Here is a 26696-nt window from a genome sequence, read left to right on the forward strand (position 1 = left end):
GAGGTTGTGGCCTGTGCCAAGGGGACTAATGAGCACACAGCTGTGGCAGTCTGGGGACATCGTGGTCTGCAGAGAGGGCTGGACTCAGCTGGAAGATGGGGACGCTACTGGGGACCCTGGAGCCCCTGCAGGGACATGTGCCACCCTGAGCCTGAGGAGGGGCCGGTGGGTCTCTTGGGAGTGCTCAGGTCTCGGCAGCAAAGACAGTCTGAGTGCAGGAGCAGCGTGTGTGAAGGCTTTTTCCTCTTGTCTTTCAGATGCTTGCTCAGTTGCATGGCAAGCCCCAAAACTCTGGCTCTTTTCAGAAGCGGTGCTATGGCAGGAAGGTGAGTAGAGGAGCAAAGGGTGCTATTGGTGTGAGTGGATTTACTGGCAGGGAGAAGAGGAAACAAAAAATGCCTTTAGCCTTTGCTTCCCTCGTTCATAATATCCTCTAGTATCTGTTGTTTGGGCTGTGGCCAGGAGGTGTCCCCCCTGGACTCATGGAGCAGGGTTTTGGTGGCTCCTGAAGCTTTGCCGCAAGGTGGCTCCTCCCGTCCTTTGTCAGAGACTTTTAGCACAGAGAAACAGCTGTTTGAGTGATTTCTCCTCTCTCCCTCCCAAACTGCTAATGTCCTTGTTACAATTTCCTAAGCCGTCTGCAAGAAAGTCAAAGAAGAAGAAAGGTGTATTCTGGGGCATTGAGGTGACTGAAACACTCAGGTGGCATGGCTGGGAACTTGGAAAAGAGATGATCAAACATCTGATATTGAAAAATGTTCATGAGAAAACCCAGAGGCTGAGCTACAGGTGCGTGGGAAGTTTCTTTCTCCTCCATGCTCCTCGCATGTTCACTGCATCTTCATCCCTCCTGCTATATCAGTCACATTAGCACCTTTCCTCAGGTTCATCTGCGCCCTCTCTCCCTGGGCTGCGTGCTGGAGACAGCACATGTACACTTATGTAGCAGGACAGAAACCTGCTAATTCAGATATACAATCCTTGTTCCTGGCAGGAGTATTTAAAATGAAGTGCCTTTTTAAAATTCTGTTTTGCTGATACTTCTGTCTGTGAGGCATTTCCAGTCTAGTGAGATTTTAATTGTGGATGTATGCCAGCCAGTCACTAGTTCATCCTGAAACCATTGCTCCCGGGAGTCCCACTGAATGTTGAGCAACTCCAGCACTCCCTGTCACCCTCCCTGCTCTGAAACTCAAATGTTTCCACCCAGCGTGTTTAGCTCATGCCGCATGGCCTGGGAATATAAACTATTGTTCAAAGAAAGTGTATGTACTTACAGCTGGGAGTGGGTTTTCAGGACACCTGGGTTCTGCACCTGTTTCTGCTGATTTGCTACCAAGATACTCTTGGGGCCAGGTGTGTAAGGTGCTTCCAGTTGTGGGATCTAGAGGTTTTGATTCTTTATTCTCTCACCGTGTAACTTAACAACAGCTGTATGTACTCAGGCAAAAATCTCTTGTTTTGATTTCATTATCTAGATGTCCTTCCACGCGATTCTTCTTCACCATTTTTCCACAGCCGATCACTCTGAGCCCTGGTATGTCCTTAACTCTGCCCATCGTTTTCCGACCCACTGAAAAGGTAAAGTGGCAACATCAAAACTGTTCTCAGTGCTCAGGCTGGCTTCCAGGGGGGCAGAGAGCCTCTGCCTCTCTTGTCGTTTCTGATCTGTTTTCACTGGAATTAATCTGTCCTTAGGGAAGATTCTAGCATAGAAGCACTGGGCAGGTGACCTTTCCTGCCCTCCCTACTTCTTCAACAGCTGAGGGAGCCCCAGCCCCTGGCTTTGCAGAATTTGCCAGTAGTTGTGAGAGGGATGATCACAAAAAGTACTCCCAGTTTTTCACATGCCGCTTCTGGCCATGAAATCGGTAAGATAAGGTGCTCAAACTGTCCACACCTAGTGTGATCCCAGGGAGCCTCAGCTGAGTGGTTTTAGTGCAGAAACCTGGGTTGAGGAACTCACTTTCTGCTTTCTTACAGGAGATCCAAAAGCCTGTACATCGAAGGGCTACTGATTTTCTATAGGGGAAATGTCAAGGGCCTCCCTTCTTTTGGACGGGGTGGGTTTCTTTAAGCTTTATTTTTAACAGCAGTGATTCTTTTTAACCAGCCCCTTTTCTCGATTTTCAGCTTGTTCCTGTTGTCTGTCTTGGCAGTGAGTGTTGATCTCTGGCTCTTGTCCACAGCTATATGTCTTTGATGTGTATGTTGGCCCTAGCCATAGAGCATGAGCATTGGGCAGATTCTCAGTACCCTGCTCTCTTAGTATCATGATTTTCTAATGACTGTTTGGTGTTCCCTTTATGAAATAAGCCGCTGACCTTGTTCCATTTTCAGTGAATAGTTTGTCTGCACCACAACAATCACTAAAGCAGGAAGCTCCCTTTCTTAGAGAGAGCAAGGACTGTGTGTGCTGCAGTGTCCAAGGTCTCTCTGTACCTGTATAAGTGTTAATCAGGAGGGGTGACACCTGGGGAGTGTGGAAGACACGTATCTTGCAATTCCTTCTATCTTAGCTGGTTAGCAGTTGTCCTGGGACTATTTATACACAGTGCTGTCAACGCTGCATATTTAAGTTGCGTTATCCGCTTAGGCCTCTAGCTGACAAAGCATTTAATCAAAGACTAATATTTTTATGCTTGTGGAGCTCAAGGAGAGGCTGTACATGCTTCACTGGGATCTTGGAAACTCTGAAAAAAATCCATTTACGTAGAAATAAATCAGGTGGAACAAATGTTGTCTGCAACTGCTCTCTCTGAGGGTATTTCCTGACAGAGTCTGCCTGAGTACCTTACTCACTGCCTACCTTTTCTGAGTGCTTCGCATGTTCTCTGTCCTGCACAGAGGCCTTCCTTGGTGCCTCTGTCACTAATGGGTTTTTTTCCCAATGCTCTCACAGAGGTGAAGGTGATGGGTGTTCATGGGTCAAACTGTAGTACCTGCAAGATGGAGCCCACCTAACTGCTGTCTCCCCTTGCTTTTCTGTGCAGAGGGAGTATGAAGACAGCATCTGCTTTAAGAAAGCTGAAGGCGAGTTCTCTGTCACCCTGCGTGCTACACTGCCATGCTCTCATCTGTCCTTCCCAGCTGTTGTCCAATTGCCCATCTGTGCTGTCCACAATGTCACAGAGGCAACATTCCCTATGTGCAACATTGGGTGAGTGAGACATGGCTGTGCAGACCCTCTTTCTGTTTTGTCAGATATTTTGGCACCTTCTTGGACTCTCCAATGAATGCAGCTCATTTCAGTTGTTATTAGATCTGCTGGCTGCTTTCACAGGCAGCAGAACTCTGCCTCCTCTGAGGTCACAGCACCTTGGATTTGGTGGCAGGCAATACAGAAGTTGGAGAGTCTCTCCAGTGCCTACTCTTAGATTCATGGAGCTAACTAAATCAGTGGCAGGATTCTGTGGCTTAGATTCATCATTTAGGAACACAGATGCTCCCAGGTACCAAGGATTGTCTTATTTTAATAGGGGAAGGTCAGTAATTCAGGCAGTATTGTAAAAAGGAGTGCAGTGAAGAAGTCTCCAGGTAAGGAGGAGGTGTACTTCCAACTGTTGACAGTGAGAGCAAAATAGCCTTTACTAGTTGGAAAATGGCCTGTGCTCCCCAAATCAGTCAGCTGATGCAGTAGGAAGGTAGAAAGGACGGAGGGCACATATACCTTGAGCAGAGCATGGTGTCAGCCAGAAACCATTTAAAGTGATTCATTCTCCCCTTAGATAATCATTTGTACTGACTGAGAGGTCCAGGGCCGTGGAGGATATGGATGTTAAGTAACACACAGCTTGGAATCAATAAAATATAAAAAGCTGATCGTATGTCATGTTCTTTGCACAAATCAAACAAGTAAAGGGAGTTCTGGAGAGCTGAATGAGGTATTAGGAAAACAGCTCAGTCTTCTCCTCTCTCCTGGGCACATGACAGAGGAACAAGTGTTCATTTGGAATTAAGTAGCAGCAAATTTAGATACACAAAAAGCAAATTCTTCATTCTGGAGCTGATTTGTTTGCTGTCACATAATGAAGCCGGGAAATTTTATGGCCATTAATAAAATCCTTAGATGTAATAGCTAAGATTCATTAAAGTGTGAATAGAGCATTTGCAGGGACTAGAGACAAATTTCTTCCCAGCATTGCATATTTGGCCAGATGCATTAGGGATTCTGCCATTTGACATTGGTTGCTTCACATCCTAACTGAATAACCCCGTGGGCAAGGTCCATCCTATGCATGATTGCACAGGCAGCAAAGAATCAGTTTTTCTACTTAAAACGTATATCTGTTTTCTAGTGACCTCGTTACTGTGTTTGCCTGGGAGGTACCAAGCCCTTTCTACATGATTCCTGACTACGGCCTGCTGAGCCCAGGTGCTGAGTGCACGGTCAAGGTGGTCTTCCAAGCCAAGGTGGCTGCAGTATATGATGTGACAGCAACATGCTGGTTTGGAGGTGAAAATAAACAAAAGAGGACTATCCAGATAAAGGCCCTGGGTGAGTCTTTATTACATTTAACACTCAAAGAAATATGTGTCACCCCTAACTGTGGAACAGCATTCCACAGGAATACATGGAGGTGCTGTACTCTGAGCCACAGTTGGCTCAATGTACTGATGAGCAAGTGAAGCCCGTGGTTTGAAAGTGGCCCGTGAAATTTCATAATGTACTATTGTCAGTTTGGAAAGGTGATCTGAACAGACAGTAGAGACAGTAGGGTCTAACATGCCCTCGGGCATGGTTTGGCCAAACTGGCATCTCTGGAGCCTGCTTAAGTTGACAGAGAGGAAAAAATTAGATTAATTTGCACAATGCAAAAGACTCCAGAAACTCCTGGTCTTGTCTGCACTCAGTGTCTCATGTCTGCCACTGTTAGACCAAGAGCCAGAGGGGAATTTCTAAAGCTTTCTGGATGGAAGCTAGAATAAGCAATGATCTCATTAGCAAGTCCTTGCCTGAGGTGCCTTATATGGCCACTGACAAACAAAAGATGTGACTCTGAGTTTAGTAAACTAGGGCTGGAAGGGAGCTCATTTGGTCCAAAGCAGGGCTGACTTTGAAGGTAGATCCAACTTCAGAGGCTGTTCAGAGGCTTGTCCTGTTGGGCATTGAATATCCAAGGATGGAGATTCCACCTATCTTAACCCAGTATATTATTCCATTTAACAGCCAAATACCCCTACCTGCGGGTGAGTGTGACAGGGCAAGAGGATGAAGGTGTACAGCCTGGGAAGTTTCAGGATGTGCTGTGCTTTGGATCAGTGCCAGTGGGAACAACTGTGGAGCAATGCGTAGAAATCTTCAACTTGTCTGTGGTATGTGGAAAGAGAGTGTACATCTTGTGAGCAGCTGGCATGTTTCCCTGTGATCCCGAGTGCCTTAGTGCTGTGAAAATAACCCAAAAGAAAATCCCCGCACAAGGTGGAGCTATGGATGGAGGGAAATAAGTTATGTGCCTGCCTGTCCTCCTGATCACAACAGTCACTTAGGCTACTTTGGCCCTTGGGGTCACCTTGAACCATCCTCCCCATTGCCAGGAGGAGCTCCCCAACCCCAGAGATCAGCAGGACATTTTGCTGCAGCCTGCTGCCTTCTGAGCATATGGTGCCAGCAGTGCCTCAGCAGGACAGGGTTGTAGATGTTTGCACAGCATTTCTGTGCTGGTCTGCAGTAGCCTTGGTGTTCTTGGTGGTCAGCTCTGCTGAAAACTTCAGGTCTTTACTAATTAGTGTCCTGCATTCATGGCCATCCTGCATCCAGGACCTTCTGTCAGCTCCTTTGTTAACCTATTTATTTTCTGCTTGCAGGTTGATGCCCCATGTAGGATAGAAAGAGCAAAAGATCCTCTGCTTCGAGATCATGTTTTCTCCTGTGATGTGTCCCATGGTCTTGTCCCTGCCAAGGGGAAGCTGGTTTTGTGCGTACGATTTCAGCCTCAGATGGCTGGAGAGCACAGTACTGACTATTTCACTATCACATCTGCTGGCTGCCTCCTGCAAACTGTCCTGAAGGTGGTTGGCTTCTGTAAAGGTACCAGAGTGAAAGCCTTCCCTGTTTCTCTCTGTCGTCTTAGCACTGTAGGGGAAGGGCTAGTGCTTGGGCAAGGACTAAGGACTGTCACAGCCTTCAGTCATAACTTACCTTCTGCGGGGACCCAGACTGTTTCTGGTGCACTGTTTGGGGTATATACTTGCTTGATACAGATGTAAGGCTGTTGGAAGAGAATGTTCAGCTGTTTGCTAGGGCTGGTAAGTTTGCCAATGAGGTCATTCTGATTTGGTGAGATCAGTTAATTGCAGCAGTGACTTGTGACCTGTTGACAGAAACAGCTATGACAGGTCCAGGATCTGTCTTGCATGTTGTGCTAGGTCCCTTGGTATTCCTGCACCAACACTCTGTGGACTTTGACTGGATCAACCTTGGGGAAAGTTCGATGCAGACGCTGAAAATCAGCAACACCTCAGATGTCTCGGCCTATTACCAATTTGATATTGATGGCAGAGGGAGTGTCTTCTCCTTGGATCGCCCCTGTGGAGTCTTGGAGGGCGCAACAACACTAGTGCTGAAGGTGACCTTTCGACCTACTCACCCCATCAGCTATCACCGCAGAGTGGTGTGCCTTGTCCATCATCAGGTATGAGAGGCAAAGGGTGGTTTCATGGCTGTGACACCTCAGAGGGCTCTTCCAGTATAACCCACCAGGGCTGGCCTCTCTCATTTAGTAGCCTCCCAAATCTCTTCCCACTGCATTTCCATCGATACTTGTCCTGGGCCCTTGCTGAGCAGAATCACCGTGGTGCAGGTTCCTATCAGCAGTAGAGGGCTGATGTGGACAGACAGTCAGTAATGCCTATTGGTGGGGTGAGCTGCATCCTCAGTGGCTCCTGTCCATTTAGGTCTCTGAGTTAAATTTGTCTGCACAGCTGTGCATTGACTGCCTTCAACTTTCACTCCAGTTTCAATAAAGTTCTTGGGCCACATCAAGACATAAAGCAAATGGCATAACATTGCAGATAGTAAGCCTTTCCCAGGCATGGTTTTGGAAGTGAGGTACTAGGATGGTGTAACTCTCAAAGCAATCACATGAATGCGGTTTACTTATTTCTATCCTTTCTGGTGTTTTCCCAGGAACCTATGTATGTGGACTTTTTTGGTACCTGCCATTCAGACACAGCTAAGCCAGCCATCCTTCAGGCAAAACACCTCTCCTGGTACCGAACCAACATGGTGAGGGGACTGACCTTCTACCCCCCTGATATCCTGAGTGTGATGCTGAAGGATGGGAAGTTGCTGATGGATGAAAAGGGAGCCCTCATGCTGCTCCCTGAGGTATGAGCTGCCTTCCCTGGAGTTTAAGATACTCCTGAGCTGTTCTCTGCAGATGTTGAGATTCTGTTGCACAGGCCAGACAGATGTAGAAGGACTTGCAGGTGCCAGACTGACTACTTTAGCGTCTCTGTTAATGTTCCCAGCACACACCAAGCTCATCTACTAAGCCACTTCCTGGCTTTAACTCAACCACAGGGTCTTCTTTTGCTTCCTGTAGTTTCAGGTTGAGGACTGGCTTACAAACAGGAACCTCCGTGAAGCCGAGACTTTGAGCTGTCCTGAGAACTGTTACTGAAGTGCATCTTACGTGCCCTCTTGCTTGTGAAGGCAATCAGGACTGTAGTGCCTGATGTCTCCCACTTCCCCTGCTCACCCTGAGATGTTTTCATCCTGTAGATCCCTGAGGACAAGGCTCCCAAGGAATACTTTGAAGCCAGCCCCATGAATGAATATTTCTATGATGGTGTAAGCAGCGACCTGGCCTTGTTTCCTCCTCATGTTAGTGTCAACCCCAGGGAGTATGATTTTGGTTGCTGCGTGCCACTCCACAAGGTAGAACCACTTCCTCTCTGTGTGACCAACCACACCAAAGGAAAGATCACAGTTGCCTGGACTACAAGCCATGACAGTGCCTTCCAAGTGAGCCCCGAAATCTGTGACATACCACCTTTGAAGTCTTCAGCCTTCCGTGTCCTTTTCCAGCCCACTCGGCTCAACAGTCTCTATGCAGCAGAGCTGGAAGGTTTTGCCTTCTACAAGGTTAGTAGGAATTGCTAGGACCAGTTTCCAGAGAGGGCCTGACAAGAGACTGCAGGCTGAAGGCTTTGGGGAGAGTTAAAAGTCAAATGGAACCTTTCATTTTGAGTTTGGCAAACTGGCATCTTTACTAACTCCCTTAGCCATTGTTTTGATATGCTGGTGGGTTAAAATTTCTCCTTCACCTGTGTGCTCGCAAAGATAAATCAGCAAAGCAAGCCACAGCTCATGCATATGGACAGTTGCATGTGCTCTTACTCTCAGTAACTGTGAAGTAATGTACGCCTCACCGAAGAACGAACTACTGTGAGTTACTGCATTATTAGCACAGATGGGAACCTGCACAAGGATGGTTGTTGTGGCCTGGGTGATGGGCAGTAACTTGGGTTTTTTTTGTCTGGCCCTCCACAAGTAAAGTTGCTGAAGGTGCCATGTATCACTGCAGCCTCTCCTCCCATGTGGTATGGGATTCCTATCACACCAGGCTGCAATTGCAGGAGTTTTAGCACTCCGAAACTCCCTGGTAGATGAGAGAGATCTTCATTATGTTGTTGATTATTCTTGAATTTTTTTTCCCTCTAAGCCAGTGTGGAGGATACCTGGGAGTAACCTTAGAGTCAGGAGTTTCTTAGACTCAGGTAAAAAATGGAATATTATTTTCAGTGACTCTTTAAGTTCTAACTTTAGCATCTGCAAGTATCTCAAACAGCACTAGAGTGTCTGTAGATCCTTCTTCTCTAAGGCAACTCTTGTGGTATCACAGAATAGGGTGGATAGGTTCTTCTGCTTCAAAGTCACTCAGTGGTCTTTCGGGTCTGAAATGTAGCTATATGGGTAAGCGGGACTTATCTGTGTTCCTTATCTGGCACTGGTCTGTCCTTCTTCCCTGAAAAAGTCAATTCCTCAGCCGCAGAGATGCCGTTGAAACAAACTGCTGCTAGTGATGACCCATGCACTTGGAGGCACTCTGCCACATGGCCTTCCCCCATGAACTGTGTTCTGTCCCTTGTGTGCCTCCTGCAGGTGCTGAGACACTACAGCAACATTGAGGAGGATGCCACCATCTGTCCATCCTGGTGCCTGACTGTCAGGCTGAGAGCACACACGTATGAGGCAGGACGGGAGCATTTCATTCCACAGTACATACTGGATGTGCCCAAGGTGTGTAACTGGTTGAAGTTTGGATTTTTGCAGAGGCACTCAGTGTTTACCTCTGAAGTCTTTATCTGCTATTGCACCATCCTAAAATGTGGCTTAGGTGGTTTCTGATGGTGTGGAGACTCCTGCTTTGGTACAGAGGTAGAATGGTCTTTCTCCTGCATTAGCTTGCCAGCCTCCAGTGTGTCAGGTTGCACTGAGCATCTCCGTAGCTCTGAGAGGAAAACTGTTGGGACCTCCTTCCTTGGATGTAGGCAGTGACAGGAGTACTTAGTCCTCTCCTGGGAGCCTTGTACACTCTGTGTGCACTTAGGCAAATGGAGGGCAGCACACAGAATCCACACTTATAGAAATTAGGTGTTTGCAAGGTAGACTGGAAGGTTCCCTGACTGTCCCTGCTGTTTCTGTAGCACAAGAAAGTATTGTTCCTATGAGGTAAAGTGAAATCTGACCCTAGGAAGTAAGAATTGTCTTGAGAACCTCTTACAAAATCTCCTCAGTTAGTTCAGGACATGCAGCCTGTATGTGATATGCACAAACTGGAGCAAATTCCATCCTGCTGGAATTCTTAATCCAGGAGGTCACTGTCCATGCAGAGGCTACAGGTCCCAGCAAGCAGCTCACTTACTGGATGAACAGAAAGCACTGCATAAGTAAAGGCACTTCATTGGTCCCATGAGTCTACGAAAGGTGAGGGCCACCGTGGGAAGGTAAAAGAACACACTTTGTATACCCTGGGGTGATTTCCTTTCTTTCCTTGAAGAGATGCAGTTACAGAGTTCTCCATAGGCTCAGGATAGTTCTTGTTGGAATCTGGAATTCAACACAGTAAAAGCTTTTTCTTTGACCTGGTTTTCTTACACCCACTGCAACAACCCTTCTTGCTTGTCTCCACCAGACGTTTCCTCCTGTGGCTCCTGACACCGATACCTACTGCAGTATGCTGCTCTCGAATACAGGTGCCTCATTGATAACCTTCAGTGTGGATCAAGCTGCTTGTCCCTCTGTTTCAGTCAAGCCCCACTCAGGACACATCATTCCAGGAGGCCACCAGATTTTCTTTCTCTCCACTCACCCAGTTACCACAGTCTTGCAGCGGCATGTCCTGCCTTTGCAGCTGAACTCCTGTCCTGGATACACCCAGGTAGGGAGAGGCAATTAGAAGATGGTGGGAAAGGTTTGTTCCCTTGTAGTCTTCCATTTTTACAGTGACTTGCACTGTGACCCCTGTTATAACTCATAATGGTTAGTTTGGGTATTTCCCTTTGGAAATAAGAATTAAATAACATTTAAGATGGGGTCAACATTGTGGATAGAATGTGCATGTGGTGCCAGACATCCTGTATTCCTCGTTCCCTTGTGTTCCCATCTCCTGGAATGTACTATACTGTGCTCAGGGCCCTCCTTGACAGCACAACCTAGAGTCCTTCTCCTCCTCTTTCAGACCCAGTTTGTTCTTGCTTCTCTCTTGGAAGGAACAACATCTTTGTGAGGTCCCTCCAGAGGTAGCTGAGACTTATAGCTAATGTCTGTTATTTTTCCCTTAATTCCATAGGAAATTGATCTCCAGAGTTGTGGGGAGTCCCTTCTCTTGCTCTTAGAAGGTGATGGAAATCTGTACTTCAAGCCTGTCTACATAGGGACCTCCTCGACACGAACGTATACCATAAAAAACTGCACAAGGCTACCCATGGTTTTCACATGGAAGATCCGTCAGTCTGACAGCAAAATCCTGTCTGTCACCCCCACTGCAGGGATCCTCCATCCTTACGAAGCCATGGTAAGCTCAGGTTCTACCCAACTTGTATTTTGCTCTCTACAATACAGCTGTGGAGTGTTTAGAACAGAAATGTGAGGGCTGCCAGTCATTTGGTCATTAATGCCAAAGTTTCAGAATACCAGTCAGTGTCTTAGTATGGGTTGCTAGCCAGCATCTGCAGTCATGCTGGTTCCTACAATGTGGATTTGCCCAAACATGATCACATCTTTGGCTACAGGAACACAGGGGTCTTAAACAGGCAGTAGTTAATGATACCTGGTTGGGACCAGGCGTTAACACAGCAGCAACTTCGTTGTGCGCCAGGAGATGTTAGTAGATGGAGGTCAAATGGGAGTACAAGAGAGTTTACGATGATGTTCTTCTGTTCTTCCACATGTAAATTCAGGTTCTAAACTTCTACTGTATTCTCTGAGTGCTCTTCGAGAGCAGCAAGGACTAGCACACCTCTCTGGCTTTGAACATCCGAATGTGCATTCCCATGGTGAACCTTTGACACAGGCAGAGATGGTGGAGGCCTGAAGTGAGAGTGTCCCCAGAGCTGCCTGTAGAGGACTAGGTTAGCTGCAACGGAGGAGAGGACTGTGCATTTGCATGCAACTATTGTGGTTTATAGGTTTGGCTCTGGTCTGGAGCTCCTGTGAGCACTCTCCTTCCCTCTTGTGATTTCAGGCTCAGGCATGGACTTTCACTCCTGACAAGGAGACCAAGTATCTGCTGCAAGCTATGGTGTTTGTGAGGAGGAAAAGCCCAGACTCTGTGTCTCCCGAAAGTGTCCCTTATGCCTTACGGATTGTTGGAGAGGGGATGCTGAGCACTATCAGGGTAAGGAACTGGGGCCCACTGGATAGTAGGAGGGGTACTGCAGTGGGATGGGGGTCTTGGGCTTCTTTTTGCACAACGTGTACTGGAGACAACCAATAAGGATTTACAGTGAAATTCCCAGATGTTGTTTCAGTGGAGATGACAGAGCTGATTCTGGCAGCTTAATGACAACAGCATGAGGTAAATGTCCTGCCAGTTCAAATGTGACCTACCTGAATCCTCTGAGATCACTCTTGACTCCTCTGTTCCAGACTGAACTGAGCAAGCCATTTGGCTCCTTGGGACTCCCAGTTCTCTCCATTTGTTCTGTCTGCTCTCCTTCTCCATTTCTTCTGCTATCAGACTGATTGTCAGGTATAGTGGACCTAACAGTTAAAGTGGTGTGGCCAGCACACTTCCACTTGGCTTTCCTCCTATGAACTGCAGATCTGTGCATCCACCTTCCTTTTTCAGGCAGGTTTCCTAAGGAACCAGAGCTAAATAAAATAATACTTTTGTAAGTCATTGCCCAGTGTCAATCATGTTGGACGGATGGGTAGAAATGTCTTAGAGGTGTTTAGTCACTATTAATTGCATGCAAGTGGATGACTAGCCAAAAGAGAGGGGGACTTTTAATGCAGTCATGGAGAGACCAGCAGACTTGTCCCAGGTGCAGCTGGCCAGCTAGTGTCCTCACAGCCCCAAACGTGCTACATCCTACCCAGCCAACAGCCCAAATAACAGCAGGAGAGAGCCTTTGGAGGAGGGACTGAGTCCATTGCAGCCCTGTTCCAACATCTCTCAGGGAATGACAGGTCCTACGCAAAGTAGAGAGCCCTTTGCACTGCACTGTGTGTGCCAAGGGATCAGCACGTGGTGAGATAAGTGGTGGCTACGCTTGACTGCTACACTCAACGTGTGACAGTGATATTTGAACCATGGGTTTGAATTCCAGGCACAAAAGGAGCACCTGGACCTTGGGAATGTTCTGGTTGGTGACCTGCAAAGCTGCAGCCTTGCACTGCTAAATGATGGGAACTGTTCTCTGAAGTACATCCTAAGCGTGGAACAACAGATCACTGGGCCTTGTGACCCTGAGGAGGTCCGCAGGGATCCACTCGGTACTGTAAGGGAAATAGCATGGGATGGGGCCTTGACCTTCCCCTCTTTTCTGCAAAGTTGTTCTAGCATGAACTCAGAGGTTGGGCTGCTTGCTGGCTAGATTGCATTGATTCTCTTAAGTGCCTTAAGGTACCCATGGTTCATATGATAAAAGTATGCCTGAGAAGACATGAGACAATCTCCATGTGTTGGTACAGCAAAGTAGCTTGTTTTGTGCCATGCAAGTGGTAGAAACCTTTCATTGTCATGTTCATGATTAGGCACAGTGGAGAGGACAGTGGCTTGAGTGCAGGTAGGCTTGGGAAGCTGTGAGCTGAACATATGTGTGGTGTAAGAGAGATCAGTGATGCCAAGAGCTCATATCACCTCTTCTCTCCTACAGCTTTAGAACTGGAACACTCCAGAGGGACAATCCCTGCAAGGTCAAAAGCTCTTGTCCGAATAACAGTCAGGCCAGCCCGTCAGCTGCATTACACCTGGACAATCAAATATGCTATTCACAACCCTACAGGTGAGAGATGGGTATTTTGGGAAAATTATTCCCGCCCAGCAAAGTAGACTGTGCCTTTACAGGCTGAGCTGCACAGTTCCCAGTGTATGAGTCCTGCCTGAAGAAATCTCTGGGCTGAGCAATTCACCAGAGCTGGATCCTATGTGCTGTCTCCTTTTTGCTGCACCCTTTGGGATTAGATGTGATTAAGCCATGAGACAGTTGGTAAGAGCTCCAAGTTTTCTGCTGCTGTGGTCACAAGATTCCCTGCTCCTTTGCACGATCATGGCTTTCTACAATGTGTCCTGAAACATATTCTGAGAGCTTCATGCAACCAGTCCTATGCATGGGGTCCTTTTTGCAGATCTCGATTGGTGTCTGTATGAGAAAGAATGCAGTTGAACTAGAAAAGGCATGGAAAGGGGCAACAGGGATGATCAGAGGTGGGGAACAGCATTTTGTGACGGTGACACATTTGTACAAGAAAAGACTAGTTAGACAAGGAGTTTCCACCTTGAAAAGAAGAGAACAACAATGCCACATGAATGGTGTGGAAAAGACAAGATATGAACAACTGGTTATGATTTTTCAGTTTGAAAACTAGGGGCACTTCATAAAATGACAAGGCTGTAGGCTTAAATCAAAAAAGGGAGTTTTCACATAGTGCAGAACTGAACTGTGTAAATACACTGCTTAAAATCACATTCATAGTCTTTTGGTGATCTCCAAATACAGAAGTCATGGTACAACTAGAACTCAGTGGTTTAAAGGTTTTCAGAAGCTGCCAAAGAAGAGACTATGTACAAGTCCTGTTTGTTCTTTCTTTCTTTGGTCTGGGTAGAACATCTCTCCATTTAGCTGCCCCTTAATGGTGCCTGTTTTGGCAACTTTTTGGTGTTTCTTTCTCTCCCAATCTACAGATCTTGTGAGTACAAAAGAGGAGCAGCAGACCCTCTGCTGCATCGTAGCAACAGGCATCTACCCAACGTTCTGCATCACAGATGCCTGTTCAGCAGGGAGTGCCAGCGGTATCAGCAAGTCACACCTCTGGAGGCTCTTTTCCTTGGACACGCTGAATGAGTACTTGGAGCGAGACCCAGCTCCCAGTGAGCTCACCTACAGAGTTCCCACAAGGCACAGGTGAGACGAGGAGGTGGCTCAAAGAATCTTTCAGTACCTCGCACAAACCTGACAGATGCTGTGGCCATTGGCTTGCTTTGCAGCTCACTGCTGTGTGGCAGTGTTCTTCTATCCTAGCCTCTGCAGGCAGTTTCTCACCTCCGCTTCTCTGCTTACCCGCCCTAGAGAGGAGCCACAGAAACAAAGAATAATTTAATTGCAATGGACCTCTAAAAGTCTCTGGTCCAATCCCTTGCTCAAAGCGGGAATGACCAGATCAGGGCTCAGGTCCTTGTCCTGTTCAGTGCTGAATGTCTCCAAGGATGAAGAAACTGCAGCTTGTCTGGGCACCTGCTTACAGTGTTTGACCACTTCCATGGTAAAAACCTTTTTTTCTCATCGGAATGTCTTGTGTTGCAACTTATGCAGTTGCCTTCTTTGCTCCATAAGGCTGAACAAACACAGGTCTCTTAGTTGCTCCTTGTAAATAACATGCTTCAACCCTCAGTCACCTTGGTGGCCCTTCACTGGGTCTGCTTCAGTATGTCAGTGAGTTCCTTGTACTGGGAAGCTGAAAAGAGGCCTCAGCTAAGCAGGACTCTCAGAGCCTCCATGTGTGCCACTCACTCTCATTAGGCATATATAAAAAAATAGATGAAATCTGAGGATCTTCCTTACACCTGAAAGGGCCAAGAACATAACGTCAGAGAAGAATTATAAGGAAGAGAGCCAGCATAGAATGACCCTTTGTTCTGTTATGCCCTGCCAACCTTTCCTTCTGTCTCAATTTATCTCTTCTTTCTCTCGTGTGACCAGCACATGCTTGATCCCTCCAGTGTACACCCCTCTCCTGCTGGACTTCAACTTTGGGGCTGCCCCAATAGGCTCAGAGCCTGCCCTTGTGATGCTTCTGATGGTGAACAAGGGTGTGGTGCCTGTGGAGTGGTAAGTGGTGCTTGCTGGAGCCCAGCCTGCTTTCTGGAGTCTGCCTGGGGACATGGAAATGCTCACAGGGGCCAGGAGATGTTTGCAAATTAATAGGGTGGATTTTGTAGGTATGGCTTGCCTTGTGGAGCTGTGACTGTTGGTGGGTCTGAGTGGGGAGGCAAGCAAGGGATGCCAGACAGTTCTGCAGGTCAGGCCTGATGAAACATGATGTGTCCAGCAGCTGGGCAAAGCCTGGCTGAACTGAATATGCTGACCATAGCCCCGGGGAAGTTGTATGTCACTGCTGCTGACCAGCTGACTTGTTCCCCAGGGCCTTCTTGTTTCCTTCTGATCAGAAGATGGACATGGAGCACTGGGCAGAGGATGTTGAGTTTAGCCCCCATGAGCTGCACCAGATGAGAATTCAGGATAACCAGCTCTTCAGTGTTTCTCCAAAGTCAGGGAAACTTCTTCCAGGACAGGAGCAATCACTCCAGCTCTCACACAGGTGACAGCAACTCCCTGTACTTCAGGGCTTCATGCTGCATGCTGGGACGGCACCTGCCATCGGTCCCCCGTGTTTCCATGCCGGACACTTTCCCTTCACATGTCCGTTGCCCAGCAGGGATTGGACAACTAAAATGTCCCTGATTATGCCCAGTTTCTGGACTCCACAAAGCTTATCTTCCTCAGGGGTATGTTGTTAATGTGCTTTAACGCTGCAGTGCAAGAGGCATTTAGTGTGGCATGCTGGGGACACTGCTCTGCCTTGATCTGGCAGCTGGGGAGACAAACAAGATGCTGCACTTCCTGTGGTTTTGACCATACAGTGATATTCTTATTTTTGTCATCTACTGTAGTTGCTAGCCCTTGTGTGCCTGTGGAGCGTACAAAGAAAGCTGAACACCTCCCCTTTCACAGCAGACCTGGTATAACAAGTACTGGCATTTCAAATGGTGTTGGCCTAGGAACTTGGGTCCCTAAATTGGCGTTTAACTGAAAAATCAACATTGCATCACTTGTTCCCACCCAAACACAACTGTCCCCCTCCCTCTCTCAGTGGCCCTTATGCAACCATGACTCTTTAGCTGGGAAGTGGATTGTCTCTAATATACTGTGTGACCCTGATTCTACCAGCCTGGGCACAAGGTTGGTTTCTAATGTTTTTTCTCTCCTCCTGCACTGCTAGACATGATTTCATCGGCACTGATCACCTCCCTGTCTTGCTGAAGGTTTCCTATGGCCATGAGATTCTGGTAAGTTTGCAGGTAACTCTTCCTTTTGTTTGCAGAACAGCAGCAGGTAGGAAAGGAGTTACAAGGTGTTTTCCCCAGAAGCCGCATGGCATGCAGGGGGCTGTGGCCTTCCCGTGGAATCTGCACTGGCCAGGCAATAACACAGGGTCAAGCAGAGACATAAACCAAACATTCTGACAAACTTCGTGGTTCCAGCACAGTGTGATGTGGCAGTGCACTGGCTAAGTGGCCCTTGGATGCAGCCTCTGCTGGTTTCCCCACCAAGGGATTTTTTTTTTTAATGTTATTATTAACCTTTTGATTTTATTGGTGGTGTTAGTGTAGAATTGCTTCTTCCTCCAAGCCAACTGCAAGTCCAAAACAGCCCTCCTGGGTTTTACAGTCCCTGCATGCTTTCCACATCCAAGTATATCTCATGGTCAGGATTTCTGTGCTCGCTTCCCCACATTTCATCTGTCTCACCGTGAGTTCTTCCATGCAGTGACCCGGGAGTTCAGTTCTGCAGCCCATCTGACATCTTTCATATGCAGCTCTCCTGAATCTCTGCATCTCATCATCTCTCTACGCTCTTGAAAACCCCCTGGAATGTGCTTTTCTGCAGAAGTACCACCTGCACTGGCTGCAGTTTGGTGACATATATGCTGGCAAAGGGTTGGCAGAACATCCTCCAGGTATAGAGGCAGCTGCTTCCCCAGGCCCAGAATGTACTCTGTGCACTCCTGCTTGGCTGTTCCTGCTGCAGCCATCATGCCTTTGCCCACCCACTTATTTCTCCTTGCCAATGGTGGAGGAGCTTCCTACTTATTCTTCCTGCTTTGCTGCTTGCTAAAGCATCCCAGAGCAGATCTGTGGTGTGTTTTCCCTGAGCATTTCCTCAGGCCTGGAACTAATTTCTCTCTCTCTCTCCCTCCCTCAAACTGTCCGTTAGAGTCAAAGTCACCTTGTGCTCTGCCAGGCACAGCTCATGCCCGGCTGAGCCTTTCTGTCTCTGAAGTTTCCTATGAGACCATTGTGTTCACACATCTCTTTTATTTTTATTTTCTTTCAGGACTGTTGTCAGCTGAAAATCCAACCCTTTGACTAAGCTGTTCAAACAATGGCTTAACTGTGCCTTCCCCCAAAGCCCTTGGACAGGCTCCCTGTGCTCTGCCTGCCTGGCACAGTCCCGACAGTGGATGTGAGCATTTCACCAGCTGGCCAGTGAGGGAATAGGCTTTGGAGCACCAGCAGCCTGTAGGGCACACATCTTCTCTTGCTACATAGCCAGTGGCTTTGGTGGCTACTAGAGGCCACCACCCTCATGCTGTCATGTAGTAGGAGGCCAACCCAGAGACCTGGAGCAGTGCAGGTGGTCACAACCTGCAGGGATGCACAGTGCCAGTACTGAACTGCTAATATCAGAAAGCAGACACGGAAGAGGCTCCTCCTTCTGCAGAAGAGGGCAGCTGAGGGGCTGAACACAGTGTGTCTTCATTCCTTTCGGTCACAGCATGAAGAGCGCAGAGCCGCAAGCCCCCATAGCAGAGGCTGCTCTAAGTGCACTCACATGCCAGGGTTGAACAGATCCTCACCTGGGAATACGGTGAAATGTGCAGAATATATGTTACCCTTAAGGGAAGCAAAGGCCATAATGTCACCCCAAAAGTTAAGCTTTGGAAATTTGAGATAGCAACAATAAGCAGAGGTGGAAACCATAGAACTGGGGTATTGCTGGGTCGTTCTGTCAAATTCCAAATTGCCTGGCTTCAGAGTGGTAATGTTAGCCAGCTGCAAGCCAGTGCATGATTTTTTGGGGGGGTCCAAACTCACCTCTGTGATGGCTCTACCATTGTGGACAGATTTTGACCTCCTGCTCCTCTGCTTCCCCAACAGAGTCCATCTGCTTCATCTTGAGGATGAGCTCCCTCTCCTTTACTCCTTCCCCACTCAGTGGCCACCTTTCAGTCCTGACATGGCTGGATTTACAGGTCCTGAAGGTCCCAAACTGATGTCCTGCTGGCAATTTCTTCTGACCACAGGATAAAACTTCTGCAGACTTGGGGGAAATGGGGTCTCCTACTGCCTAATGCTCTCACAGGTTGTCCTTTGCCTCATTGCTGTAGCCTGCCTGTAAGAGTGCAGCTGTGACCTTGTTCTCAGAGCTCTGGGACAGTTTGGCCAGGCAGAATCTGCAGCCCTCAGCAGTTTTAGCAGGAACAGCCCAGCTGGCTGCAGGTGTTGCAGGATGAGGTAGGCTGCTTCCCAGAACTCGCTGGATAGAAGGGCTGGATCCCAGGGAGAATCCCTGAGCACACAGGTTCCATAAACTGGAAGTGTTTGCACTTTATTTCATAGCTGTTAATTAGGTATTGTGAGATGTTGTCACCTGCAGCTCTCCTCACTGGGGAATCTGGTGTCTCTGTCCCCTCATGCTCTAAGTCATTGCTGTGGAACGAAGTCTGTGCACTACGGAAGGAGAATGGATTGTAGCAGGTCTTCACTTTTCTCCGTTTTTCTCCTTTTAACTGATAGCCCTCTAACTGTCACATCCTGTTTCTATGAAAACTGATGACAGTTCTTCCTTGGCACTGGTGGAATTCAAGCTGGCTTTTAGACTCAAGTAATATAAATGGGTGTTTCACTCCCAAGGCTCAGGGAGGTTTCTGTCTCTTTTTCCCTTGCAGTTTGAAAGTGTCAGCTCATGTCCTTCTCCTATTTTGCATCACATCTGGCTTGCTGAGTCCCTCAGAAGGCTGAATGCTCATGTAGAGCTTTGAAAAGATCCCATGTGGGACTTTGTTAGTATTGTATTTCTAGTCTTCTCTCCATCCTCCCTTTCCTATGGAGCTGAACTGGAACCGGTTATTTTGGAGGAATCAGCATTCTCTGCTCTTGCTGAAGCAGCTGATACAGTGTCTCCTGCAGGTGTCTGTCCAAGGCATCCACCTGCCATGGCAAGCAAACTGTCTTCTCTTCAAACATCTTCTGCATATGCACTTGAAAGACAGGCATGCTTTGGGCTTAGCTTATTGTGAATTGGAGCACCTTAGCTCCCTTTGGCCCATACAGAGACATTACAAACTCTGCTTTACAGCCTCTGTCTCTAGGCAGACAGCTCAGGGGTGCTTTGGGGTTATCCTGCAGGAAATCGTGCATCATGACTCATTTCTAGCTTGAATGCAGTTTTCTCAAAATGCAGAATCCTGTGTCCCTACCTTCCATGAACTAGCTCTATAAATCTCTCCACTTTGCTTAAAGTGGCTGGTGGCTGCTTTGCTAACAGGATACTATTGGTCATTACTTGATCACTTAAAATTCAGCTGGGATCTTCTTGCAGCTTTTGCACTGTCAGACACATTCTTGGAGCAGGATGTCCTCCAGAATGAGAACATCCACATCATCCTTTCCAAGATGAAGCCATTACTCACGTAAAATCCTGTCTTTCCAAATGATTTGGCTGTCACAGCTGCACACTCTCCTATGTACAGTGCAGATACTTTCATTCATGGAGAATTTCTACCATATACTTGCAAAGAGAAGCACTGAGGCTGATGCTTGACACAGCAGGGAGAAAAGTACCTTCTCTCTGGACCAAGATGCAGACATTTCAGAGAAGAGCTAACAGATGAACAGGCTCTCCATCTCCTTACTTTTTTCTTAGGACACACTGTCCTGGTATTATCAACTTAAATCTATAACTGTGTTGTCCTCAGCTTGCGAAGTCTTTAAGAGTCCTTGTGCAGTTGTTAGTGATGTGGCCAAGGCCATGTGAGAAAGTGACTGTGTTTCTTTCTACTGTAGCTGAACTTCAGCGGCGTGACAGTGGAACAGGATCAACGGTACGTTCATTTTGCATCCACTAAGCACCTCTTCGAACCCATTGCCATTGGGACCTGCCACCCCCCGACACAGGTGAGCATCTTGGGGCCAAACCCAGCAGCAGCGGACGGAAGGAGCTAGTGGTACCATGTCTCAAGGACAGGCGGTGTCTGAGGCATTCGCCAGGAAACAGAATGGCTTCCACAGGAAAGCATCACAGCAGAAGTACGAGGCAGAGCCTGGAAATGGCTGCTGGGATGGCAGCAGGGACAGTACCTCTCACCAGCTCCAGTTTGACAAGATTTGGCATTTACTTTAGCCAGAATGCTTATGTGGTGTGCTGGGCTGTTCCGCTATTCTCTTGCATTGGATCCAAGTGGAGACTCGTGTGGCTGCTCCAGGCAGCCGGAAAATAAATCCTAATTAGAGTTTTAGTAAATTAATTAAACTTCCTGAAACACTTATTCAGCAAAAGGGGTGGCTTTGATTCTATTCTGCCTAATTTACTTGGGAAATGAAAAGGTTGAATTGAATTAACATCACTTTAATACAAGTGGGTTTGCATTTGAAGTAATCTGCTTTAGAGTGATTCCTTTAGCTAATTTGTATTAATTTGCTCCCACCGCTTGGAGAGGCACTCTAGTTATCAATGTACATATGTGGTGATAAACCCTCAGCACAGTCTCCTACCAAACCTCAGTGTTAAATCCTGACACTATGAGGTCTCCTCATTTGTAGGAGACAAGCTGACTAATTAATTATTAATGCTTATCAGACTTGTCTGGGGAAGTGTTAACTAGTTTAACTTGTGCATGGTATAATAAGCACTGCTCTCTCTGACTCACTTCAGATTTATGAACTCTACAATGGCGGCTCCATGCCTGTGATGTTTGAGGTTCAGCTGGACAACATTGTGAGGATCCAGGAGGAGAATTTTCGGCATCCTGTGTTTGTGTGCCTAACTCCTAGAGGAGAAATCCCCCCTGGCACCACAGGCCACATTGAGTGGATCTTCTCACCAGTGGAAGCCAGAATGTACTTGGTAAGACCCTCTCCTCATAACTGCCAGAAACAGGGCTTTTTTTCTGTTGTTGTGTGCCTAAAATTCTTTAGATCTCTTAATGATGGTTGATCCATGTAATGCTACAGCTGAATTGAGCTCTGTTCCTCCAGAAGCAGAGTCTTGAGAGCAAATGAGCGGCTGGTCTGGCCAGGAAATGGGGCAGATAAATTGTTATCTCATAAATTTATTCTTCCCAAAGAACACTTTTTTTTTTTTTTTCCCCCCACAACCAGAGTAATCCCAATATGTATTTCTCAAGAATCAGTGACCAGTGGTATAAACAGATTTTTTGATTCATTTTTGGCCTCCAATAACTCCCACCAGCAAGACTGAATTGTACACTGCTGTAGCCCTCTGGAAACAGCGTTCCCAAAGACCTCTGTCCTAGTCTGCAGCAGGCAGGGCCAGAGCTGGAGTACTGCTTATTGCCCCACTCTGTGGTAGGTGCACAGATAGATAAATAAATTGAATTGTAAAACTTAAACTTTTGTTCCAAAAGGGAGTCTCTGCCCATCTCATGCAGTAACTGGTTAATTGACTCCTTAACCAACTTTTCTGGGTTAGCAGGGAAAGTCAAAGCCTGGAAGAGCAAAAGAGACTGGATTTCTCCTCACTCGTGCATGTGGTGTATTTCCCAAATATAACTCTGGACTTAATACTATTATCTTGTCCAAGGCAGGTTGATGTTCCCATCCACATCCTTGGGGGTGAATCAGCCCTGATCACCTTCCAGGGAGTAGGCTACGATCCACATACCGTAGGAGATACTGTCACATCCAGCAAAGCTTTGTCTCCTTCAGTCTTTCCAGGCTCTACCAAGCTAACTGTGCCTGGGCAGGTAAGTCCAGATGTGCTGATATGAACAATATGTTTAGCCCAGAAACACATGAGAGACTAAAATACAGAAGTGGCCCCATCTGGCAGTAGCTGGTGTTGCAGGGGAGTTCATTGCCATGAGGTAGAGCAAAATATGTCCCTTCCAGCAGATCATCTGGAGCCCAACTCACAAAAGCAGTTGTTCTGAAAGGTGCCTTCCTTCCAGCTTGCTGTTTCCACTGCCATTAGAAACAAAAATGTTTTAGGGTTTGTTCATTTTCTGAATTTTCTGTTAAAAGGTACCCTCTATCCCAGATAAATTTATTATTTGCAGCTAAAACACCTTCTCTTTGGTAATTCATTCAGAAAAATTCTCCTGATATACCCTGTCAGGGCTTGGCTGCCTCCTTTTCACAGCCAAACTCAGGAGACACATAACCTGGCCTCAGACTGCAGAATGGTCACTAATTCAGGCACATCCCAAGAATTGCACTTGTTTGACCTGTCGCTGGCACAGCAGGAGCTAGTTTGGCCTGGCTAGAGCTGGACTGCCAGCCTGGACAGTCTGTTGTTAAACTTGGCCACAGATCCCAGTGTAGAGGGTCAGCATTAAGCAGCATCAGCAGAGGCATACTCCAGGCAGGTAAAGGATTCATCCTGTGTGACATTAGTATCCCTACCTTGGAGCTCAGCCACAGCTACATGTGCTCTTTAGCTTCCAGCTGGGCAATTGCATTCCTGGCTGAAGCAAAGAGAAGGTGATTAAAAATCTGTCTCAGGCTGCCAACCAACTTGCCATTCCACAAGGCTCTGTTGCCTGTAACTGAGAGTCATTAGCTTCTCTAATGATCAGTGTAATTCACTAGAGTTTGCACTGTGCCTAGAGAATGGGACAGATTGGTAGCATACCAGTACCAAGGTGCACTTTCCCCAAACTTGTATTCAGGTTAATGAGGATTTTGCACAAACATACACCTCACGTGTTTGCCACCTGAAGTAGGAAAAGGCCTGGATTGCAAGTGCTGCAGAGAATCTTGGTGCTACTGGTGCTCTGTTCTCCTGAGATCCTCTCCTGCCCCAGCAACCAGGATTACGTCCTAGTCATCTCTCACTCAATCCCACTGCAGCAGGGCTGTCTTCTTCCTGCTCATTGTAAGCAGAGCAAAAATTAGAGAAATATAACATTCCCTCAAGTTGTTATGGTAAAGGTAACTAGCTAATATTATCTGTGAATTGCTGGATAACCTGGGGGACTGTGCTTCTCCTATGGCCACATCCCATCATTCTTCACTGCTGTTCCTCCTGGTTTCACCTTGTTTCCGGCAGGCAGTTACCTTGTCACACCAGAAGATTTGCCTTGGAAATATCCCAGACTGCAGCAAAGCCAGTCGACTTGTCTTTCTCAACAGTATCTTGGAGAGTAAGGCTGTGGTGTTTGCCTGGCAGATAAGCACCTGTAAAGACAGGAGGGTGAGTCCTTCCTTCTCTTTACAGTCTTCTTGCCCATCTCTGTTGTGCCACAAAAGAACTTTCCACTCCATTTACAACCGGAGAATCAGAAACAATCCTAGGGACTTGGCTTTTGTAGTAGCTGATGAAAGAAAAGGGCAGAGAAAAGTGAAAGCAAAGGTTAGGATGGGGGGTGGGAAAGACAGGAATTCAGAAGGGGAATCTGAAGACTTCAGTGAGGATACATGAACCTGGAACTACAGGATGCAATAATGAACCTCAGGACACTGCCTACCAGCAAAGTCAGTGGTTGTTCTTTGAATATATCAGCTGCATCTCTCTCATGCCATATACCTCTGAGAAAGGGAGGGGAGGGAATTCCTGCAATCCTGTGTTTTCTGCAAAGAGAAGGCACATAGTAAGGTCCCAGGATGGCGAAACAGCTCCTCTGTGGCTTTTTCTTTCCCAGGTGTTGCAGATTACTCCAGAGTCGGGGATTGTGCCGCCTGGAGAGAGCATCCCCTGCTTCATCACCCTGCGACCTTCAGGGAGTGCTTCCTCCTACAGCATAGATGTGGTGTGTGAGGTGAGACCCAAGAGGTACCAGTGTATTGCCACCACCTGGGCATGTCCCTGCAGTTCCCAGATGGCTGGCCACAGTGGTCAGGTACCTGCCACTTCCAGCTGAAGAAATCCTTCTGTGCTCCATTATGCTGGCCAGCACTTCTCATTCCTGAGGACACTGAGCTTCACCTCTCCTGGTGCTTTAAGTGTCTGTCTGTGTGGCTCACTGGACAAGGTATAACTGTGCAACACATGGCTTCGTGAGTTGAACCCAGCTGCTAGAAGTCATGATTTGAATGGGAGTGGCTTTCAGTGGGTGTCAGAGACTTAAGTAGCTGTAAAAAGCAAGTCTTGCTTCTTTAATACTAGTCAGGACACAGACTTGCAGAAAATGTCCCTCTGGACATTTTCCAGGTGTCCTTTGGCAGGAGATTGTGTCTTCTCTCTATAAGTCATATACTAGCACTGTTCTCTCCCATTCCTGGCCCTGGAAGTTGTGGAGAGGGAGTGGACCCTGTGTTATTTGCAGCTCCTTTCTAGCCCTGCTCCCTCCAATCATGGTTTGCTTCATAGATATACATCCAGGAGTCCCTGGTGCAGTATGAGAGGGAACTGCAGGAGTGGGAAAGGGAGAAAGAACGGCAGGCTGTGGAATTCACCATCACAGAGAAGGACCTTGGGATTAAGAAAAAGCCAAAGTCACCCACAGTGGTAAGTGCTGCCAGAACTTTACACCAGCTTAGCTCAGAAAGAGCAGTAGGGTGTCAACAAAATATGTTCTTTAAGAAAATCTAGGCAAGTGATAAGAGGACATGAGCCTCTGATCTACTCAAGATCTCATAGCTGGTCTGTGGATAGTGGAAAATGAGATCTTGGTTTCTAGCCAAGAATCCTCTTGTACTGTCTTCAGTGCTGAGAAAGGGAATAGCAGGTGGGGAACATGGAATTAAAATTACTTTTCTGATCACCTTACAAACTGCGAATTTGCTAACAATCATCTGAAATTTGGAAGTGCTTGAGAAGCCTTATGAACAAAAAAAACACTGGCTCTGGAAACAGATGATTGTCTTTTTAACCATGAATAAACACTGGGGACAAATGTGTAACTAACATTAAGAATGTGGCTCAAGTGAAGAATGGGAGGATGAGATCATTGACTCTCAGCTAGGGCAAAGTGAAACAAAATCCTAGAGTCTTGTCCTGCTCTGTACTTTCCTACACTCTGTTTTCCTTCTTTTTAGACTTTTTTAGACTTTTTTCTCTTCCTTTTTTTTTTTTCCAGAGGTCATCAGTTTCTCCTGAGACAGAAAATCTCCTGGGATCCTCAGCTGTGATCAGGAAATACAAGGTAAGTCAAGCCTGTCTCACTCACAGTAGAATCAAACTGACTGCTTTAGAAGAGAGGCAGATGCTGGATATCACAGCGTGGGAGCCTGGACAGAGACCACAGCAGGATTTGTAGCTCCAAGGCTTTGGGAGACAGACTGTTTGGAGGAGCCAGAAGAATCAGACTGTCTGGCTGTGTCCCATGGGCAGTAACTTTCCAGAAGAGGTGAATGGGAAGCAAAATTTGAACCAAACATACACCCGTGACTGGGGAAAGGGGGAAAGGTTTTGAATAAGCAGAAAAGACGCATCTGGGCAGCGTAGTCGGTACCTGGACGGGTTTCATGCTGGGGCCACAATGGAACATGTGCCATGATGGAAAGTGGCAGGACCCTGGCGTGATGTGGTGCAGACTTCATCCTTCACAGAATCACAGAATGTTAGGGATTGGAAGGGACCTCAAAGGATCATCTAGTCCAATCCCCCTGCCGGAGCGGGAACACCTAGATGAGGCTACACAGGAATGTGTCCAGGCAGGTTTTGAATCTCTCCAGAGAAGGAGACTCCACAACCTCCTGGGCAGCCTGTTCCAGTGTTCTGTCACCCTCACTGAGAAGAAGTTTCTTCTCAGATTTAAGTGGAACCTCTTGTGTTCCAGCTTGAACCCATTACCGCTTGTCCTATCATTGGTTGTCACTGAGAAGAGCCTGGCTCCATCCTCATGACACTCACCCTTTACATATTTATAAACATTAATGAGGTCACCCCTCAGTCTCCTCTTCTCCAAGCTAAAGAGACCCAGCTCCCTCAGCCTTTCCTCATAAGGAAGATGCTCCACTCCCTTAATCATCTTCATTGCCCTACGCTGGACTCTCTCCAGCAGTTCCCTGTCCTTGAACTGAGGGGCCCAGAACTGGACACAATATTCCAGATGAGGTCTC

General features: G+C 47.3%; 1 protein-coding gene across 1 annotated transcript in view; it reads left to right on the forward strand.

The window, feature by feature from the left end:
* Positions 1–257: 257 nt before the first annotated feature.
* The window catches only part of CFAP65 (cilia and flagella associated protein 65), a 30461-nt gene continuing 4022 nt past the window's right edge, over positions 258–26696 (forward strand). Inside the window, exons 1-27 of the mRNA XM_065637986.1 lie at positions 258–326; positions 635–789; positions 1479–1581; positions 2994–3160; positions 4299–4498; positions 5171–5316; positions 5809–6031; positions 6370–6635; positions 7130–7330; positions 7727–8089; positions 9110–9247; positions 10143–10388; positions 10800–11024; positions 11694–11846; positions 12781–12946; positions 13330–13458; positions 14358–14577; positions 15373–15501; positions 15815–15991; positions 16673–16739; positions 20520–20630; positions 21388–21579; positions 22280–22438; positions 23743–23886; positions 24335–24451; positions 25003–25140; positions 25712–25777. Of these exons, the coding sequence (XP_065494058.1) occupies positions 258–326; positions 635–789; positions 1479–1581; positions 2994–3160; positions 4299–4498; positions 5171–5316; positions 5809–6031; positions 6370–6635; positions 7130–7330; positions 7727–8089; positions 9110–9247; positions 10143–10388; positions 10800–11024; positions 11694–11846; positions 12781–12946; positions 13330–13458; positions 14358–14577; positions 15373–15501; positions 15815–15991; positions 16673–16739; positions 20520–20630; positions 21388–21579; positions 22280–22438; positions 23743–23886; positions 24335–24451; positions 25003–25140; positions 25712–25777 (4470 nt within the window). The remainder of the gene's footprint in view (positions 327–634; positions 790–1478; positions 1582–2993; positions 3161–4298; positions 4499–5170; positions 5317–5808; positions 6032–6369; positions 6636–7129; positions 7331–7726; positions 8090–9109; positions 9248–10142; positions 10389–10799; positions 11025–11693; positions 11847–12780; positions 12947–13329; positions 13459–14357; positions 14578–15372; positions 15502–15814; positions 15992–16672; positions 16740–20519; positions 20631–21387; positions 21580–22279; positions 22439–23742; positions 23887–24334; positions 24452–25002; positions 25141–25711; positions 25778–26696) is intronic.

The sequence above is a fragment of the Caloenas nicobarica genome, chromosome 6 (genome assembly GCF_036013445.1).
Source record: "Caloenas nicobarica isolate bCalNic1 chromosome 6, bCalNic1.hap1, whole genome shotgun sequence".
NCBI lineage: Eukaryota > Metazoa > Chordata > Aves > Columbiformes > Columbidae > Caloenas > Caloenas nicobarica.